The 22,742-nt window shown below is 35.8% G+C and overlaps 1 protein-coding gene across 1 annotated transcript; it reads right to left on the bottom strand.

Moving 5' to 3' along the window:
- Positions 1–1,849: 1,849 nt before the first annotated feature.
- On the bottom strand, positions 1,850–10,321 carry JCHAIN (joining chain of multimeric IgA and IgM). Its single transcript, XM_045473825.1, has 4 exons — positions 10,178–10,321; positions 6,409–6,535; positions 4,239–4,319; positions 1,850–2,835 (listed from the first exon to the last, which is right to left on the bottom strand). The coding sequence occupies exons 1-4, from the start codon at positions 10,239–10,241 to the stop codon at positions 2,631–2,633; spliced, it is 477 nt and encodes a 158-aa protein (XP_045329781.1). The 5' UTR covers positions 10,242–10,321; the 3' UTR covers positions 1,850–2,630.
- Between the last annotated feature and the right edge of the window lie 12,421 nt (positions 10,322–22,742).

Below are 22,742 nucleotides of genomic sequence, written 5' to 3'. Positions count from 1 at the left end.
GAACTTACATACAAGGCTTGTCAAGATGAATGGATCCCCACACCTGCCCACCAAATCTTAAAAGCTTATAAAGAGGCTTTACCTGGGCTCAAACATGCATGCCATGCAGATGTTTTCAATGCCACATCACTATCTCAAGGCAATGTACCTGGAGCAGTCTCTGGAAGAAGGAAAGGCGAGGGGAACCCACGTTCCAAGGTCAGGGGACGGAGAGAGAAGCCTCTAAGTGCCCAGGTCCTGCCTATGGGTCAATAGGTGGTCACATCTTTTTTGATCACGTTCCCCAGAAGCCGCCCATAAATTCTTATAATGCTTCGGACCTTACTGCTTTACCCTCATGAGATTCTGTCAGATGATTGTCATTATTTATGCATGTGTCTTATCTCCTCAAGTTGTATTCATGTTCATTCATTCAACAAATACTTATTGAGCACCTCAATGTGCCAGGCGATGTGCTGGGTGCTGGGGATACATCATTGGACAAAAATATCTGCCCTTGTGGACCTTATACTCTAGAGGGGGAAAGAAACTATAAATGTGATAAAACAGTAAATTATATAGCCTACTAGAGGGTGATAAGTGCATGGGGAGAAATAAACCAAGATAAGGAAATAGGGTTTGCAGTTTTAAAAAACACGGTGAACTTCATGAGATGACAATGGGGCAGAGGTCTAGGAAGTGAGTGGTGGTGACGATTTTGAGGGCACTTATCACAGCTTAATCACCAAAAAATGTAGCACAGTTCCTTGCACGTGATAAATATTTAATAAATGTTTACTGATTAAATAAAATTCAAAGACTTGGCTAAAACCACACACTAGATCAAAGATTAGTCAAGAATGATGTATCTTTGGGGCGCCTGGGTGGTGCAGTCGGTTAACCGTCCGACTTCAGCCAGGTCACGATCTCGCGGTCCGGGAGTTCGAGCCCCGCGTCAGGCTCTGGGCTGATGGCTCAGAGCCTGGAGCCTGTTACCGATTCTGTGTCTCCCTCTCTCTCTGCCCCTCCCCCGTTCATGCTCTGTCTCTCTCTGTCCCAAAAATAAATAAACGTTGAAAAAAATTAAAAAAAAAAATGATGTATCTTTAACACATCAAAACTACGATCCCTACTGATCCCTAGAGTGTCCCAGCCCTATCCAAAAAAACAAAACAAAACAAAACAAAAAAACAAAAAAAAAAAAAAAAAACACTGAATAATCAGTACGAACACAGTGGAAGTTATTAAAAATTACTGTTACCATTTAAAAAAAGAGACGCCTGCCTGGGTGGTTCAGTCAGTTAAGCGTCTGACTCTTGGTTTCCATTCAGGTGATGATCTCACGGTTCACGAGTTTGAGTCCTGCATCTGTGCTGACAATGCAGAGCCTGCTTGGGATTCTGTGTCTCCCTCTCACTCTGCCCCTCCCCCACTCGCTCACTCATGCACACATGCTCTCGCTCTCTCTGTCAAAGTAAATAAAGTTTAAAAAAAAAAGAGAGAGAGAGAGAGAAAACAGAACAATGCCTCTTCAGGAAACTTTTACTAAGCAGCCTCCCATTATTTCAAATCCAAAGTCAGCATTTACTTTCCACAGAACCCTGGGATGTGTATGTCAACTGGCCTTGGCTTTCTGCCATAAGAAGTTTATGTGCCACGATAAACACTATGTTTGTCAAGAAGGACCTTGCCTTTTAATTTAATTCTAGGTTTAAATGACGAAGCTACTTCAAATATGTACAGGTATGAATTCAGTGATTAATGCATAATTATATCGTACTTACACACTGTCATCAGTAATAAGTTATATTTTAACTTACATACAACAAAGTTTCCACAATTTTTGTCAATAAATTATTTCACACAGGTATATGCTTATGAATCTATTTAATTATTCAAACTGTGCTAGAGAATACATATTTTGGAATACATATTTCATCAGAGTCAGTTACAACATACATGATTTCCAATGGAAATTTCCTACACTACCCTGATTATCAAACAAAAGTCTGTGTCATCTGCCAACGAATCTGTGCTATGTCAAAATATATTTTTCAAATACACATTTAATGATGTCACATTCAGCTCATTAGTCTCATAAATGGAGATCCCATTTTAAATTACTTTTACAAATATTTTCGAAACACGTTTTCCAATTATTATTTTTCTAGTGAAGACATATAATTGACCTATGTTTACATACAAATTTTCTCTGCACAGTGACACTTTTTAAAAAGAGAACAGTATGGAAGGTGCAAAAGCTCTGGCTCTCCAAGGCAATGCCAAAAAAAAAAAAAAAAAAAAAGAAAAGAAAAGAAAGTTGAAATTTAATTATGTCTTCTGATTTTTACTCTTTTGAGTTTTATTTTCTCCCCTTTTTTCTTTTTAAATGCTAGGAATTATATTCTTAAGGGCATCTACCCCTTCGGGCAAGGATAATGAGAGACTTCACTACTTAGAGTTAAGAACATACAGTTGAAAAGTCATTTCAATAAAAATAATAATGTTACTATTTCAACTGGGGGGGTTAGTTTTACATGAAGGAAAAAAAATCATTGTTTCAAATTCACTGGTGGTAAATATATTAACTTTCTGCATCGAAATGAAGAGCCTTTTAAGATAAGGAGCTATGCAGTCAGCAGTGACTTCAGTTAGTCAGGGTAGCAGGAATCCGGGGTCAAGGCTGTTTCCACCATCCTGGTCACACCACCATAGGTAAATGGGACCCGATTTGTGTAGCACTTGTTTCTGTCATAAGTGTAGCAGACCTCACTCTCTTCATCACAGATGTTGCTTTGGCTGGCCATAACTATTTGATTATCCAGCTCTACTTCCACAGGATCACATTTTTTACAGCTGAAAAATAAAAATACGTATTAGACAATATCCACCAGATGTTATATCAGAACCTGAGTGACTATTCGTTTCTATCCACAATCAGCTGGCTCTTGCAGCTCTGACTTGACCACTAACAAAAGGTAGCTCCTTTCAGACCTCAGCTGCTCTACAATACAGAATAGTTAATAGGATTTTTCAGCCTTTAATATACAAAAATTCGTTGAAAGTAAACAATATAAATTAATGATATGATAATATCATGGTCTTGTCTATACTGTACCTCACCTTCTAGTCTGTTAGGTTTGTTCCTAACCGTTAAGGAGGATTAAACAGGTTATTTACAGTGACAAAGAAGGAAGAAATATTTTTTAAGTTTATTTATTTTGAGAGACAGAAAGCTTGTGCATGCACGTGGAGAAGGAACAGTGAGAGAGGGAAAGAGAATCCCAAGCAGACTCCAGGCTGTCAGCGTAGAGCCTGATGCAAGCCTCGATCTCACGAATTGCAAGACCATGGCCTGAGCCAAAAGGAAGATTCAGATGCTTAAGCAACTGAGCCACCCAGATGCCCTGAGAAGGAAGAATTTTTTTTTAATTTTTTTTAACATTTATTTATTTTTGAGAGAGAGACAGAGTATGAGTGGGAGAGGGGCAGAGAGAGAGGAGGGGATACACAGAATCAGAAGCAGGATCCAGGCTCTGAGCTGTCAGCACAGAGCCTGATGCGGGGCTCAAACCCATGAACGGTGAGATCATGACCTGAGCCAAAATCGGACACTTATCCAACTGAGCCACGCAAGGCACCCCAGGAAGAATATTTTTAAGGAAAAGAAATTGTCTGATGTTGGATTCCATAGTTTCCAAAGTAACACCTACATGTTAATATATCTGAAATCCAATTATCTAGCTATTAAGACAAATTGGCCCTTCCTGTACTAATGGCAATAATTTCTTATTTAGAATAAATTTATAGCTGGGGCGCCTGGGTGGCTCGGTCGGTTAGGCTTCCAACTTCAGGTCGTGATCTCCCGGTTTGTGAGTTCAAACACCGTGTAGGGCTCTGTGCTGAGGGCTCAGAGCCTGGAGCCTGCTTCAGATTCTGTGTCTCCCCCTGTCTCTGCCACTCCCATGCTCATGCTCTGTCTCTCTCTGTCTCTCAATAATAAAATAAAACATTAAAAAATAAATAAATAAATAAATAAATAAATAAATAAGAATAAATGTATAGCTAACTTTTATCTGTGATAAAGTTTTATAAATGTATGATATCTCATAATGAGCACAGTAATTAATGTATTCAAAGCTCAAATTATATTGGTAAATGTTTATTCCTCATATATTCAGAAACATTCTTACTAACAAGTTTAAATAAAAGTTATGAACTTCCATATCTATATTAGTATGAAGGAGAAAATCTCTTACACATCGGACAAATGGTACACAAAGTTGGTTCTCAGTGGTGAGGTGGGATCAGAGATATTCTCCCTGTTGTTCAGAGGAACGCTAAAAAAAGAAACAAAAGAGATCAAAGTAATGAAACTAGCAAATATTGCTATTTTTGGTAATAGGTATATTGCTGGGACAGTACTTACTGTCTCATCAGCAGTTTAGTACATTTGTACTCTATAACACTCTACAAGCACTCTACAGTAATACTATTGCTCAGATTTCACAGTAATTTGCATATTTTAAACATTTCCCATTCAAAATAAATCTCCCAGAAGCTCCTCTGTCGATGATCTTCACTTAGTTGGCAAATCCCTGCTTTTCCTTTAAAAATCAGCTCAAGTTTTACCCTCTTTATGATGATCATTCTCACCCCTGAACAAACTCCTTCCTCTGTTGTCTCACTGACATTCATGTACGAAGTTCATGTATCTTTATTATGGCAAAGGCCATTTCATAGTTGCTTGTCTACAGAGTGGTTGCTGTAGTAGATGATGTAAGTTCTTTGTGGCAAAAACATTTATGCTTTCTCAATGCCTTTCTAGATGTGTGGCATGTAGAATGTGCTCAATATTTGTGGAATAAATGGACAGATATTATTATCCATATTTTAGGACTGCAGAAAGTATCAACTGGAGAGCTCTATGATCTACCCAAGTTCACACAACTACTAAGTAGCAAAGCTGTAACTGGACTCAAGATCCCTAGATTTGGTGATGTTCCGTGAAAAATTAGGTAGCCCTTCTCAACTAGTTGAGGTGATTTCATTAATGCTTACATGTTTTTCATCTATGTCATCATTCCTCCTCACGTGCACCCCTCCCTACCAAAGGACACAAAGGAAAACGTGACGATGGATTTAGCAATACCATCTACAAACATGTCAAGCCAAAACCTTAGACACCATCTCTAAGTCCTCCCTCTCTGTAATGACCCATATCTAATCCATCTACCAGTTCAACTGACTCTGATCCTTTGCAATCTGTGCACAGTTCAGGACACCGCCGTTTCTTTCCTAGATCATAGCAATATATTAGCCACATTATCGCCAAAATGGCCTCTAAAACACTAGCCTAATTTTCTTCTCTGCCTAAAGCCTATAGTGTCTTCACACAAATAACAGAGTACCCTTATGATGGCACAGAAGGCACTTCATGATATGCTTCCCCCTCTCCAGCCCCATCTCTCATCATGCCACCCTCTTTACATGCCAGCTGTAAGCAGCTGCTTGCAATTCCACATATTTACTAGGCTTTTCTCATCTCCAAGTCTTAACAATAACAAAAGCAGTTAACAGTTCTGACATTTACTAAGTATTTACAGTGCACCTGGGATTATGGTAAGCATGTTACATGATGATCTCATATGATTCCTTACAGCAACCATTTCCTTTCCCTGGAATGATATGCCTCACATACCAACCCTGTCACTCCCCACACACATTTACCCAATTAACTCCCACTCAGCTAACAGCCACTTCCACCTACTAACTCCAAACACCTGACTCCCACCACCATTTTCCCTTCACCCTCCAGGACTGGACTGGGAGCCCCTCCTTAGTGCTTCTGAAATATCTTATGCTTATTCCTGTCATAGCATTTACAATACTGTGATTGCCTTTTAAACTGCTTAAAGTTTCCTACGAGACTGTAGATTATTTGATGGCATGGGCTGTGTTTTATATAAACTGTTGTATCCCCAGCTCCAATCCTCACTGGCATTTAGTAGCAGTCAATAAATGTTTCCTGAATGAATGAATGAATGAATGAATGAATGAATGAATGAATGAATGAATGAATGAATGAATGAATCTATTCCTTATTAGAGTATAAGGCTCTAGTAATATCAGGAAAGACTTTAACTAATGAGAAAGATAAGTAATAAACATGTATGAGGGTCTACTGTGGGTCAAACACTGTTCTAGGTGCTTTTGTCCATTAGCATTTTTAACTCTCACATAAAGTCTGCATGTCTATATATGTACATAGATAATTAACCTTTTTTTACAGTTTAGAAATAAGTTCTTCTAAGTACTGCACATCAAAAAGAGGGGTATAGACAGATATTACATTCAAACAGTGGTTAATATCTGAAAGTATCTCTGCTTACAACATGCAGAAATAAAAAATTTTTAAATGCCACGTACATAATTCTGATGTTTCTCTCCACAATGTCTTCATTAGGATCTTCAGCAGAAGGGATGATCCTGGAAGTAATCCGGACACACTTACATTTGTTGTCAACGAGAACAGTCCTTTCATCTTCATCTTGGGCTTGAAGATAAAACATTATTAAGAAGAAAGGGGGGGAAAGGTCTGTTTATGGACTTTTACTGAGGTAATTTATCTTTTTTCCTGTAGAAAAACTAAGTTTTGTGGTTGATCAGTTTCAGCTTTCTCCATTTGTTCTCTTTCCTAATCTAAAATGCTAAGTGGAATCTTACAGCATCAAGAAAGAAATCCAAATGCACTCCAAACAAATTTTTTTCTTTTTCTCTTGGACCAGTCTATGGGAACCTGGCTGAAGTATTTCTGATTTTCGTCTAATACTTTTAATAGAGGCACAGCTCTCTGAATAATGCAGCCTTGTAAAAATCGGTGCCAAATGACAAAATGATAGAGAAAACAAAAAATCTAGATGATATTTCTCTCAGACCAAAGTAATTATTCAGAAGTGAACAAAAAATAACTTCAGCCTTTATAGTTCCAGTTTGAAGTGTCACATCCTTCCTGAACCCCCATTTAAACTTTTTTTACTCCTTATATTGCATTAGAGTTAAAAACAGGCATGTTTTCTCCAAGATAACCTTACTTGGTGAGACTTTTAAATATTCTTTACCATAATTTTCCTATCTTCTTTTTCATAATAACAATCAGGTTATCATGGCATAATGATTCATTCAAATAAAATAATAAGTGCTATATATGTTAATATTTCTGATAGGAATTGTTTTAAAAGATATGGTATATATAGATGTAAAGTGCTATAAATTTGCAAAAACAGTTTAGAAAATATTAAAGATACAAGCTTTTGAATGGATACACAGATGACCTGACAATCAACATTTATGGTCTAATCTGAATATTGGAAAAAGAGGTCTGGTAAGTGTTGTAAAGAATAAACAAACAAAATTTTTATAATCAGGACTTGTATCAGTTAGCAAGTATTTGAAGAATTATAACAACTTTATTTAATAGGCTAATTAAACAATAATAATGATATTTGATATATTTTTGTTTTGTTTTATTAATTTTTTTTTATTTTTAGATCATTGTAAATTCACAGGCAGTAATAATAAATACTAAAGAGAGAACCCATGTACATTTTACCTAGTTTCTCCCAGTGGTAACATCTTGCAAAACTATAGTATAATTTCCCAGCCAGAATACTGAATTTGATAGAATTCACAAATTTTAGCTTTTATTTACTCAATGTAGGGTGCTTTAGAAAAAAAAAATCTTATAACCCACTATAATAAAATTGATCAGGATAGATATAATTTTAATTGGAAGTCTAATTATTTCAGAGGTATCCCAGAACAGAGAGGACCTAATTGCAGTATTTCAGTCTTAATGATTAACAGTCATTACAAAAACATTTTAAGACCATTGTTTTGTACTTCAAATTGTTGGAAGTACTTTACAATGCATTATTATGGCATTACTCATAACTTCTTAATATGTCTTCTGATAAAAGTCTGTACAGTATTAAATATCTTTTTTTTAATTTTTTTAATTTATTTTTGAGACAGAGAGAGACAGAGCATGAACGGGCGAGGAGCTGAGAGAGAGGGGGAGACACAGAATCCGAAGCAGGCTCCAGGCTCCAAGCTGTCAGCACAGAGCCTGACGCGGGGCTCGAACTCACGGACCATGAGATCGTGACCTGAGCCGAAGTCGGATGCTTAACCGACTGAGCCACCCAGGCGCCCCAAAGTCTGTACAGTATTGCAGAAGAAACATTATGAATTCAACATAATAATAAAACTTTTCTTAACATTTTGAAAAGAATAAGATGACTTAAGTGGTGTCTTTTCCCTACTCCTATATTCAAGACTCTTAAATGTTTTTCTCAATAAAATACAAATGGAGTATGTAACGCCTGACCAAAAATACCGATTGAGTCAAGTATGTGACTTGTCTATTAAGTCTTAAATAGAAAATGTCTTCATTTTATTTATAGCATATAATTTCTTTTCTTTTTTTTCAATTTTTTTAAATGTTTATTTACTTTTTGAAGGAGAGAAAGACAGAGCATGAGCAGGGTAAGAGCAGAGAGAGAGGGAGACATAGAATCCGAAGCAGGCTCCAGGCTCTAAGCTGTCATCACAGAGCCCGACGCCGGGCTCAAACTCCGGAACCACAAGATCATGACCTGAGTCAAAGTCAGACGCTCAACCAACTCAGCCACCCAGGTGCCCCATATAATTAATTTTCTTACCAGAAACCTAGGAAAAAACTATTCCTGTTTATTACTACTTACTGTTATCATATAAAAACATTAGGCAACCTAATATATCTTCCAGGGAATATACAAATACAGTCAATGCACCAAGGCTTAAAAGATCCTAATATTCTCACTGACAGACAGCATTTTTCCTAATAAACCTGTTAGTACTAGAATGTACCTGACTTTATTCCAAGAGCACCTGAGACATAGCAGGTGCTCAATAAATATTTGTTAAATTTAATTCAGTTCAAAAAATAAGAAAATATGCTTAACAACACATACTAGATATAAACATGAGTTTACTAAAAAGTGATTCTCCTATATAGACAAAAGAGGATAGAAGTTAGGAGTGTGGTCTATAGGGTTAGATGGCCTGCGTTCTACCTACCACATGCTTGCCATGTGATTGTAGCTAAGTTATTTCACCTTTCTAAATCTCAATGGACTCAACCATGTGTTAGAAATATTAATAGTACCTATATCTCAAGTGATTACTGTGAGAATTAAATGGAATAGTATATGTAAAGAAGCTAACATAATGCCTGAAAAATAGTATGTACTTAAGAAATGCCAGATCTTTTACAAATGTATCTATATGTATTTCATATATATGTTTATAGATATTTAAACATGTTCATAAATGTTTATTTATATATTAGAGATCCATATACTGTACATTTTTAATTCTACTATCTTTATGTTTAAATATTATTAGAAATTCATTATTTCTAATGCTAAATTAGCAAAAAATATATTTAAAACTACTTCTTAATTACAACATACCCTGTTCTGAAATGAGAGAAATAAGCTCAGTAAGTGTTAGAAACAGGCCAAATTATATCATTTCTAACTTTGCCCTTCTACATGAACATTATTACATCTATGGTCAGGGTGTATTCCATTTTCTACAGTAGTTTGAAAGGTTAATAAACAAAACAACCACAGTTGTGCCATCAAGTTATAGGCAACCTGTATAATATTAAACATTGTTAAAGTGTCATAAGAAATCTGTAGGCTCAGATTCAGGAAAGTTGTTAGAAGCAATATCAATCTCCCTGGGTAAGTAAAATCCCAAGCATTCTATATTGTAATTATTACAGTTACAGTAATGATTATATCATGTCTCCAGAATATTCTCTTAAGGTACTCAGGGAGAGGATTACTGATTTTCAAGATTCAATATGAAAATTTATATAAGTATAGCTGTTAGCATTATCCAGATATATATATTTTCTTATTCTCTAAGTTATAGTAGGCAAACAAATAAGAGAAAAAAAAGAATAAAAAGAATTACAATGAGTCTCATCTGCAGAAAGATCACTGCCCATATGAAGGTTAAGGCATGTTAGAAAAAAGTAGCCAGACAGCTAGCTAACTGAAGCACAAACACAAACGTTTAAAACTGAAGAGCAGATCTGTGCTGTATTTTTCCTTTTATCTGGGTTAATTTTCAAAATACCACATACCTGTCACAAGAACAGCCTTAACAAAAATGGCTAGGACTCCCCAGAAAAGCAAATGGTTCTTCATCTTGGCTTCACTTCTTTAGAAAAACTGAAGCTAAAAAGTCAGGGTTAAGGTGTGTGAAGTATAAGGAGTGTGCAAATGATGGTGCTTCTGCTTTCTTAAAATAACACCCTAGGCAGCTAACAAACTAAAAACAATCACAACTGCGGTTGGAATCTGAAATTTAAATGCAGCACTAGACAGAAGTGTATGTCTCAGATTTCTGTATTTTCTTCCAAAGTAGCCCCTCCAAAGACCTATCTGATGCAATTACTCTTTATTTCACATTGGCTCTATAAAGTTAAACCAGATGATTCATAATGATTTCAAGTCAAGAGTACATTAAGAATGTTTAAGTAGGGATTCCTAACTTTAGTCCCTACACAATATTGTTTTCAAATCAAATATGTGGTATTTGTTATGCCTAGAACAGTAAATGAAGGGAAGAGAAGGAGAAGAAATTAAAGTCTTTCAAGGTCCCAGTTATATCTTATGTCTTTTTCTCCTAGCCCTTAATTAACCAAGCTATCAGATTTAAATATACATATTATACATGACATGTGTAATATATACATATTCTGATTGCTTTCAGTTATTTTATAAACTCAAACATGAAATTGGAATTCAAAACAAATGGATACTACATGTATCAGTTGCCATTAATTTGACAGCGTAAGGCAGACCTTGTGTTTGATCATCTAGTAACAGCTTTCAGAATTATAAATCCATGAAATGATTTTCATTTGAGATGCCTCAACAGAAAACTGAATCAGTGCAGTATTCCTGTAAGTTTTGGTCATTAATTAGTGTCAACAAACTAACTAACTAACAAATAAACAAATGCCTGAGCTTTTGGACAGGGCATCCCCCTACCCTCTGCCCCAACACGTTAGAATTTCCTGACTCTTAGGCAGGGTTGGTTCCACAAGCATGCTGGTTACATATATATTCAACATCAAGTCTAAGTTACTTTTGGTTCTCAGTTCTCTAATTTTTTAAGGATCTCTTAGAATTTTGAGAGGCACTAAAAAATGCTTCAGGATCATCAGCAGGCAAGCAGATTTCACAGCCAGCAGCAGAAGACAGCAGGATGAGAACTATTAATGGCTAGCACAGAATTGCACTCCTTCAGTCATGTACTGAGTCTAACAAGAACATGGTGCTGGGCCCTAGAACATACAATATTACTATACTGTCAACTTAACTCTCATTTTAATTTCTGCTATCATAGGACTTAGAAAGATATTTAGGGTTAAGAAAAACATATTGGAGTCACATGAACAATTGTATCTATTTGAAAAAAAATCTGAAAGCACATTATTTTAATGTATGGTCAGGATGTCAAAACAAGCATCAACCACTTAAGACCTCCTCATCTTTAACTGTAGTTTCTAAATAACTGATTTATTCATTCACTCCCAAAGAGAGTAATTAGAAGTTAGCTGCATACTTTTTTCTTTAGTCATTATGTCCTTGAAAATAAACTCAAGGCTAGACTGCCTCCCCAAAGCAAGTTGGATAAATCCCTGGGGACAAAATGTTTCCTTCAAAGCTTATTTTTTTATAAAAGCAAATATTATTTGATTCATAATTACTAAGCTAAAGAAAAGTTCTATATATGGTGTTTCTCTTCTTTCAATCTTACAATTTTGTATTTCTATTATGTAAACTATGCATCTAAAAGAAATTAATTCTGGCACAAAACAGACGCTCAGACCAATGGAATGAACAGAATAGAGAACCCAGAAATGGACCCACAAACATATGGCCAACTAATCTTTGACAAAGCAGGAAAGAATATCCAATGGAATAAAGACAGTCTCTTCAGCAAGTGGTGCTGGGAGAACTGGACAGTGACATGCAGAAGAATGAACTGGACCACTGTCTTACACCATACACAAAAATAAACTCAAAATGGATGAAAGACCTAAATGTAAGACAGGAAGCCATCAAAATCCTCACAGAGAAAGCAGGCAAAAACCTCTTTGACCTTGGCTGCAGCAACTTCTTACTCAACAAGTCTCTGGAGGCAAGGGAAATAAAAGCAAAAATGAACTATTGGGACCTCATCAAAATAAAAAGCTCTGTACAGTGAAGGAAACAATCAGCAAAACTAAAAGGCAACTGACAGAATGGGAGAAGATATTTGCAAATGGCATATCAGATAAAAGGTTAGTACCCAAAACCTATAAAGAACTTATCAAACTCAACACCCAAAAAACAAAGAATCCAGTGAAGAAATGGGCAAAAGACATGAATAGACACTTCTCCAAAGAAGACATCCAGATGGCCAACCAACACATGAAAAAATGCTCAACGTCATTCATCATCAGGGAAATACAAATCAAAACCACAATGAGATACCACCTCACACCTGTCAGAATGGCTAACATTAACAACTCAAGCAACAACAGATGTTGGCAAGAACAGATGGGAATGCAAACTGGTGCAGCCACTCTGGAAAACAGTATGGAGTTTCCTCAAAAAAATTAAAAATAGAACTACCCTACGACCCAGCAATTGCACTACTAAGTATTTATCCAAGGGATACAGGTATGCTGTGTTGAAGGGGCACATGCACCCCAAGGTTTATAGCAGCACTATCAACAACAGCCAAAGTATGGAAAGAGCCCAAATGTCCATCGATGGATAAATGGATAAAGAAGAGGTGGTATATATATACAATGGAGTATTACTCAGCAATCAAAAAGAATGAAATCTAGCCATTTGCAACTACATGGATGGAACTAGAGGGTATTATGCTAAGCGAAATTAGTCAGTCAGAGAAAGACAAAAGCATATGACTTCACTCATATGAGGTATTTAAGACACAGAACAGATGAACACAAGAGAAGGGAAGCAAAAATAACAAAAACAGGGAGAGGGACAAAACATAAGAGACTCTCAAATATGGAGAACAACCAGAGGGTTGCTGGAGGGGTTGTGGAGGGGGGATGGGCTAAATGGGTAAGGGGCATTAAGGAATCTACTCCTGAAATCATTGTTGCACTATATGCTAACTAACTTGGATGTAAATTTTTTAAAAAAAATAATATTATTAAATAAATAAATAAACAAGTACATGACATAAAATTTTTAACTTGTTTTATTTTTTATTTTTTTAAATTTACATCCAAATTAGTTAGCATATAGGGCAACAATGATTTCAGGATTAGATTCCTTAGTGCCCCTTACCCATTTAGCCCATTCCCCTCCCACAACCCCTCCAGCAACCCTCAGTTTGTTCTCCATATTTATGAGTCTCTTCTGTTTTGTCCCCCTCCCTGTTTTTATATTACTTTTGTTTCCCTTCCCTTATGTTCATCCGTGTTGTCTCTTAAAGTCCTCATATGAGTGAAGTCATTTGACTTTTGCAGGACATACTATTTTTAAAAAATAAAAATAAAAGAAATTACGTCAGTAAAAATAAGAGGTGGTGACCCAAGTGTCACTTTTGCCACCAGAAGACAGTTACCTATACCTGCAATATAGGATCAGGACCAGTGTTTTGCCAACTGTGGTCCAAGGATTATCTTCCCTAAAAACATCTGGAGTACTAGTTAAAATATGGATTTCCTGGCCACACCCAATTAGAATTACTGGAGACGTAACCTTGGAATACTTATTTTTAAAAAGGCTTCCAGTTAATTCTAATGTACAATAAAGTTTGAAAATTGGTAGACTAGAAGCACCAGAGGGGGAGGGGGGAGGAAGGGTGATAACTAGAAGTATTATCTACTTATCTACTTATAGAAGAGCAAGAGGTTAATAGAGGTAATTTTTTTAAACACATAGGCTTACATTGAAAACAACTTAGCTGAAGCTTCTATTTATTTTTACAAGTCTGCGCTATAGGTGAATTGTTTCATAATCTTTTTAGCACTAACCAATTATAGGTAAATAACAGGTCTTGGTTTAATTTTCAAACCATTTCATCTCCAGTTTTAGTTATGTTCTTCCCAACAAAAAATATGTAAAATGTGAATAGTAGAACACTTTCCATGCAAGTGAGTTAAGCTACTGGGAGCTTAGCCATACATTGTAAATTCTTCACCACAAATAGTTTCTTTTTCTACATTCATATAAAAGATTTTTTATAGTAAGAGGTTCAGTGACAGACTCATCTGGATGAAAGACAGCTTAAGGTAATTTAGTCTCACCTTCTTTACTCCTACTCAAGGTTTGTTTCAATTTCCTATACAGCAGACAGTATGAGTTCAGCATTTGTTTAAAAACCATCTGAAATAGGTCGATGCTTCACTTCCTCTGAACACGGCTTATTATATTTGGGATATTCAAATCACGACGAAGACTTTATTCTCTTGGGACACAGAGAAGACGCTCTCCTTGTCGTGCTACTATCTCATTGGTGATTCCTTCTCAGTCTCTGGCTCAATTTTCCTGTGAATATTGAGGTTTGATCCTCAGTCTTCTCTTTTCTGTCATCCTTGCCTTAATTAGTCTTTCCTGATCCCATGGCTTTGACTACAGGACATGTTGTGACTTTCAAATGTACAATCCTAGACTTTAGCTTCCCTGTTGAGCTCCAAACTCCTACATCCAACTTTCCATTTGATATCTCCATTTGTCTGTCTAACAGGTATCCAAAACTTAACCAGGCAAAACAGTACTCTTGATAATCAAGCCTTCATACTTCCATTCCAATCTTTTTCTGTCTCTAGTCTTCCTTAGCTCAGTAAACCAACCTGGTTATTCAAGCCACAATTCTCTTCTTTGATTCCTTTCTTTTCATCTCCTCCACATTCAATTTATCACCATGTCCTGTTGGTTTTATTTCAAGAATATATCCCAAATTTATCTGATTCTCTCCATTTTCTCTACCACCCTGGTCCAAGTCTTTATCCTCTATCCTAGACTACTACAATAGCCTCAGCCATAAAGTTATTTTTCCTTTGCCCCAGCATTGGCTACTAGGACCCACACCTGACAAAAAAAGAATGGCTAAGTACCCTAAATTCTAAAGAGAATCAGACACTTCCTCCAAGGCTTACTAGGAGGCTACAGAACTCAACTTAGTGGCCATTAACCACAACCCCCACTGCTGGAGCTCCTCCCCTAGTCTTTAGAGGACTTTGGAGGGAAAGGGAAATGGCATCATAGGAGCTGTTGGCTTTGTGGAAACAGTAGTGTTTATGGTAAAAGAGACTTTCCCCCCTTACTCTTGGGAGAAGGAAAGACAGAATGCTTTTCTTTCCCCAAAGTCAAGTGAGGGAGAGATTTAAGAAAATAACTCAAAGAAATAAGGGACCCTGCAAAAGGGGAAAATTGAGAAGCAATAGAACATAACAGTTAAGAGATAGGATTCTGAGTCTGATTGCTTGAGTGTATTTTCTAATTCATTACCTACTAGCTGTGAAATGGGCAAACTTTAAGCACTCATTTAATCTCTATCTTTAAAATGGGGATAATAACAATACACATTCCATAGGATTGTTGTGGGGCTTAACATGTATTATAACATATAAATGAGTTAGAAAAGATTTTGGCCTATAGTAAGCACTCCATAAGTAGTAGTGATTATTGTCATCAGAACCATTATAATCATCATCATTATGTTGGTCACTCCATGTTGAGTTTCAGAAAATGCAAACCTAACCTGCAGCTATCTGCTACAATGAAGTTTGAGGAAAGTGTTCCTGAGAGAATTGGACATTTCCCCTTGGGTTGTGGGCATGTAGGAACATAGAAACTGATATGTGCTCATGCTGTGTGACCCTTATAAAGTATGAATGAAAATATCTAAAAAGAAGCTATAGTAACCAACAAGGTATGGTTCTGGCATAAAAACAGCTACATATACAAACAAACAAACAAACAAACAAACAGACACACAGACCAATGGAACAGAATCTAGAGCCCAGAAATAAATTTATACACATAGGGTCAACTATTATTTGACAAGGGAGACAAGAATATTCAATGGTGAAAGAAGAGTCTCTTCTATAAATGGTTTTGGGAAAACTGGAAATTCACATGTAAAAGAATGAAATTGGACCCCTATCTTCCACCATTCATAAAAATTAACTTAAAACAGATTAAGAACATAACCATAAAACCTGACTAACTCCTAGATGAAAGCATAGTGAAAAAGCTCCTTGACATTGGTCTCGACTATGATTTTTTGGATATGAGACCAAAAGCAAAAACAACAACTAAAACCACATCAAACTAAAATCTTCTGCACAGCAAAAGAAATAATCAACAAAATTAAAATGCAATTACAGAGTGGGAGAAGATATTTGCAAACCACATAACTGATAAGAAATTAACATATAGAATATATAAAGAACTCATACAACTACATAGCAAAGAAGCCAAACAATCTGATTTTAAAATGGGCAGAGGACTTGTACAGACATTTCTCCAAGGAAGGCATTTAAATGGTTAATACGCACATGAAAGGTGTTGAACATCACTAATGACCAAGGAAATGCAAATCAAAACCACAATAAGATATCACCTCATATCTGTTAAAATGGCTATTATAATAACACAAGAGTTAACAAATGCTGGTGAGGATGTGGAGAAAAGAGAACCCTGGTGCACTGTTGCTTAGAATATAAATTGGTACAGCCACTGTGGAAGACAGTATGAATGTTGTTCAAAAAATTAAAAATAGAACTACCATATGATCCAGCAATCCCACTTCTGGGTAACATCCAAAAGAATATCCAAAGGAAATTAAACCACTATTTCAAAGAGATACCTGCACACCTGTGTTCACTGAAGCATTACTCACAATAGCCAAGACATGGAAATAACCTAAGTGTCCATAAACACATGAATGAATAAATAAAATGTGATATATATGATGGAATATTTTTCAGCCATAAAACGGAGGGAAATTCTGCTATTTGTGACAACATGGGTGGACCTTAAGGGCATTTTGCTAAATGAAATTAAGTCAGACAGACAAAAACAAATACTTTATGATCTCACTCATGTAGAATTTAAAAACATTGAACTTACAGAAACAGAGAGCAGAATTAGTGGTTGCCAGGGGCTGAGGGATGGGAGAAATGGGAAGAGGTTGGTCAAAAGGTACAAATTTCCAGTTATAAGATGTATCAGCTCCGGGGATATAAGGTATAGCATGGTGACTATAGTTACTAACATTGTATCGTACACTTAAAAGTTGCTATAAGAGAACTTCAATGTTCTCACCGTAACAACAACAACAAAATGGTAATTATATGAGGTGAAGGATATGTTAACTAACTTTCCTGTGGTAACCATTTCACAATATATATGTATCAAATCATCACATTGTACACCTTAAACAGTTATATGCCAGTTATTTCTCAATAAAGCTGGAAAAGAAAAAGAATACATCCAGAGTTTTTCTGACTTGAGGGAGGAAGACAACACTCAGAAGAAGTGTTAGCTTTATTTAAAATAGCCTGAAACTTGGGGCACCTAGGTGGCTCAGTCGGTTGAGCATCCGACTTTGGCTCAGGTCATGATCTCACAGTCTGTGAGTTTGAGCCCCACATCAGGCTCTGTGCTGACAGCTCGGAGCCTGGAGCCTGCTTCGGATTCTGTGTCTCCCTCTCTCTCTGCCCCTCCCCTGCTCATGCTTTGTCTCTCTCTGTCTCAGAAATAAATTTAAAAACATTAAAAAAAATTTTTGAAATAGCCTGAAACTGGAAGCAACCTAAATATCCATAAACAAATTGGATGAACCAATTGTGGCATGTTATTCATCAATAAAAGCGAATGAACTGTTAACACACACAACATGGATGAATCTCAAAATAATTATTCTGAGCTAAAGAAGCCAGACAAAATACTTTAAAAAGAGTACATACAGTATGATTCCATATATTATATATATATATATATATATATATATATATATAATTGAAATACACATTACAAAAATATAAAGTCATGTATTTTAAATATTATTTTGAAATTATATTTTGATATATTTATATTAAATTGTGTACTGTATTAACTATTACCTTATTCAATTTAAATAATTATATTAAAATTGTAATTTAATAAAAATGATTCTTTTAATATAAATAATTCTAGAAAATGAAAGCAAACCTACAGTGACAGAAAGCAGATCAATGATTGCCTAGGAAGGTAGGGACAGGGAGAGAAGGGAGGAAGGGAAAGATTACAAGGGTGCCTGGGGAAACTTTTGGAGAGGATGGATATGTTCATTATCTTAATGTGGTTACAAATCCTGACTATACACACGTCAAAATTTATTATACAGTTTAAAGGTGTGCATTTCATTGTATATCTATTAAATATCAAAAAAGATGTTAAAAAAAATTCACATCTTTATCAACAATGGCCAAACCATGGAAAGAGTCCAAATGTCCATTGACTGATGAATGGATAAGGAAGATGTGGTATGTATATGTATATATATGTATGTATATATATATATATATATATATATATGTGTGTGTGTGTGTGTGTGTGTGTGTGTGTATGTATGTGTGTGTATATATATATATATATACACACACACACAGTGGAATATTACTCGGCCATCAGAAAGAGTGAAATCTTGCCATTTGCAATGGCATAGATGGAGCTAGAAAGCATTATGCTGAGTGAGATAAGTAAATCAGAGAAAGACAAATACCATAGGATTTCATTCATATGTGGAATTTAAAAAACAAAACAGATGAACATATGGGAAGTGGGGGAGAAAAGAAGAGAGGGAAACAAACTACAAGAGACTCTTAATGATAGAGAACAAACTATGGGTTGACAGAGGGAAATGGGTAGGAGATGGGCTATAGGGGTGATGGGTACTAAGGAGAGCACTTGTTGTGAGGAGCACTGGGTGTTTTATATTAGTGATGAATCACTGAATTCTACTCCTGACACCGATATTGCACTGTATGTTAACTAACCAAAATTTAAATTAAAAAAAAAAGGTGGGGGGAGAGAAGGCAGAATAATAGGAATTGAAAATCAAAGAAAAAAATGAAAAAATAAAAGTGTTATATAGGTAGAGGTGCAGAGTGATATTTTATTATAATTCTACTCTGTCAACTAGTTGAGTACCTACTATGTGCCAGATACTGTTCTAGATACTTGGACAAAAGTACTGTCTTCATGTTGCTTACATAGCAATGTTGCTTTTGTGAAGGTATTTGAGTACTTCATGTGTGAGATATTGTGGCTGGTATAAGATTGGTAAAATTGGAGATGTTAGTGATGTTCAGATTAGGGATATGTTTCATATGAACCAAATGTTCTATAACTACTGAAGTTGACATTTGGGAAAAGACAAGACAGATTTGTAGAAAAAATATTCACATCTTCAGAATTCAATTTTTAAGTATGATGTTAGGTTTTCCTTGAATGTTCTTTATCAAGTTGAGGAAGTTCCCTCCTGTTCATAGTTTGCTGAGATTTTTTTTTTCAGAAATGGAGATGGCATTTTTTCAAATGCCTTTTCTCTGATTACTGAGATGACCATATGATTTTCCTTTTTTTATGTTTGTTAATACAGTGAGTTATAATGATTTTAAATGTTAAACTAACCTTGCATTTCTGGGGAAAACCCAACTTATTCATGATGTAATATCCTTTTTATAAATGGATGGATTCAATTTACAAAAATTTTGCTTTGAATTTTTGTATTTATGTTCATAAAGGATATTGGTCTGAAATTATTATTTTCTTATGTCTTTGCCTGGTTTTGTTTTCAGGATCATCCTGAATAGGATAAATCTAGAAGTATCTTTTCCTCTCCAATTTGCTGGTGGTGTTAAGTGTAGAATTAGTATGATTTTTTTCTTTATATGTTCGGCAGATTTTGCCAGTGAGGCCAGGGCCTGGAAACTCTCTCAAGCTGGGGAAATTGCAGAGGACTTCACATTTGTTTTCTGTCTCTCAGAGATCATTGCCCTTTGTTGCCTAATGTCCAATCTCTTAAAAATCGTTTCGTAAGTTTGTCAGGTTCTTTAGTTGTTTCAGGTGGGACGGTAAATCTGGTCTCTGTTACTTCATCTTGTTTCTGATTGGATGTTGGAGAAAGTGAGGTTGGGATATAAGTTTTTACACTGAAATTGACTTTTTTTTAATGTGTATTTATTTTTGAGAGCGAGAGAGAGACAGAGACAGAGTGCAAGTGGGGGGAGGGGCAGAGAGAGAGGGAGACACAGAATCCGAAGCAGGCTGCAGGCTCTGAGCTGTCAGCACAGAGCCCAACGTGGGGCTTGAATTCACAGACTGAGATCATGACCTGAGCCAAAGTCGGACGCTTAACTGACTGAGCCACACAGGTGCCCCGACTTTCTTTTTTTTTAATAAGCTACTCTTTAGACCTGTTTTAGGTTCAGAAAATAAATTAAACATTTAATGATGGAAATTTTCCAAAATTACTGCATCTTCTTAAAATATTGTCAGGGGAAGGCAAAGAAAAAATTAATTATGGTGATTTGGAAGCAATAATTAGGAGGAAAAAAATGGTTTATGTTTATAACGCATTAAACTATTCACTGCTCCAAACTCTTCTCTACATCCAGTCCTACCCCCATGACTCATTGTCCACTCAGCAGACAGTGATCTTTCAAAAGATAAGTCAGATCATATCTGACTCAAAACCCTCTACTGGCTTCTCATTACATTTAGAATAAATGCAAACTCATTATTTTACCTGATTTCCCACAATTCTCCCTTTCCCTCATCACTCTCCAGCTACTTACACTCAGGGCCTTTGTTCTTTTAAATCCCTCTGTATGAAATGCTTTTCATATCTTTGCATGGCTGTCCCCTCATCATCATTCAAGTCTCAAGTCAAAGGTCAGTGCCCCGGAGAGAATTTCCCTCATTGCTAATCACCCGAACCCAGTCACTGTCATATTACCCTGTTTTATTTTCTTCATAGTATTTATCATAGTTTGGATTTCTTATTTAGTTATGTAGTATCTGTCTCCTCCTCATTAGAATAAAAGCTCCTTGAGAAGGACATTGTCTTGTTGCTCCTTTCTGTTTCCAAGATCAAAGCACAAGAATACCTAAGATATACTGATTGAATAAAGGATGAATGGAGAACATTTTCATAGGGAGTTGAAAACTCTAGTTAAGTCCTCTAGCAGTATTAGTCTCTTTTCTGAACAGGCTCCATAGTGTCAATATATGCAATAGTCCAATTGCCATCTGACCTAGTATAAAGTAGCAGGACTGCAATATTTTTCAATAAATGCCACTTAGGATAACAGTATCTCTCTTTTGGCCGCTATGTTACCCTATTGGCTTCTAACAATTCTACAGTCAACCAAACTCCCCTTTTAAAAAATAAATGCTTCTATAAGGTAATAACTTCCCCACATTTAATACTTAAACAGTTGGAATTTGCGTATGAGATTTAGCATTGGTCCCTAAGTTTTATCTTGCTAAACTCAGACTAACATTACCACCTATTAGATTCTTTTTAAGTCCAGATTTAGTTAATTCTCTCAGCTTCACAGCATCTACAAACTTGATACACATGCCATCAGAATCCTTACTTAAGTTGTTAAGAAAAATATTCAATGGGTTAGTGCTGAAGACAGACTTCTTTGGCATACATCTAAAGTCTCACCTGTAAGCTAACACCAATCCATTAATAGGCACATTTTGGTTAGAGCACTTCAGTTCAAGTTAATTCATATAATAACATCCTATCACACACAATGTAACTCCCCATGTCATCCATAAGGATAGTATGAATACTTATCTTAAGAAATCAATCTCTCTTCAGCCTCTATCTTTAATGTCATGTGATTTCTCCCCTTGAAAGTCTTTCATAATATAAAAAGATCCTTGATATCCTGGCATCTGGCCACTTAAACACTTAAAAGGGATGACGATATTTTTTAATAGCCTTCTTGGCTTTAAATCCAAGATGTAGCTGAACTCTCTTGATTTTCCTTTTAATGGATTAAATTCTGCATGTAGTGTAACAATTTAGTGTTCCCATTTGTCCTTGAACTTTATATGAAAAATAAGATTTGGTAATTAATAGGACTGTCCAAATCAGCTCCAAAAACACAACATCTAAAATATGTTACAGGGTCATCAGGAACATGGCCTTTATACCTTATCTATATGTACTATATCTTTACCTTCTGTATCTCTGAGACACTAAACAATACAAAAGTAACTTTTGAATCAACCCAGAAAACTAAACTGAGAGGAGATCTTACTAGCACCAGAGGAAAGATCTTCTGCTGAGACAAGCCAACAAAAATTATCTCCAAGAGAAGTGAAGCAAAATAAAGCATTCAAAAGTGGAAAATTCTTTATGTGTGTGTGTGTATATATACACAGTATAATGAATATATAATTGCAACCAGTTTAACTTCGAGTATCCTGAAAGTCCCAAACACCCTACACTCGCTCAGAGTTCCACAAATCTGTTGTACATAGTTATTCACAAAGATTAAAGAGGGAATTTTCTTTTTTTTTTTTTTTTTAATTTTTTTTTTTCAACGTTTTATTTATTTTTGGGATACAGAGAGACAGAGCATGAACGGGGGAGGGGCA

Source organism: Leopardus geoffroyi, chromosome B1 (genome assembly GCF_018350155.1).
Source record: "Leopardus geoffroyi isolate Oge1 chromosome B1, O.geoffroyi_Oge1_pat1.0, whole genome shotgun sequence".
NCBI lineage: Eukaryota > Metazoa > Chordata > Mammalia > Carnivora > Felidae > Leopardus > Leopardus geoffroyi.
This window is presented reverse-complemented; position numbering and strand designations above follow the sequence as displayed.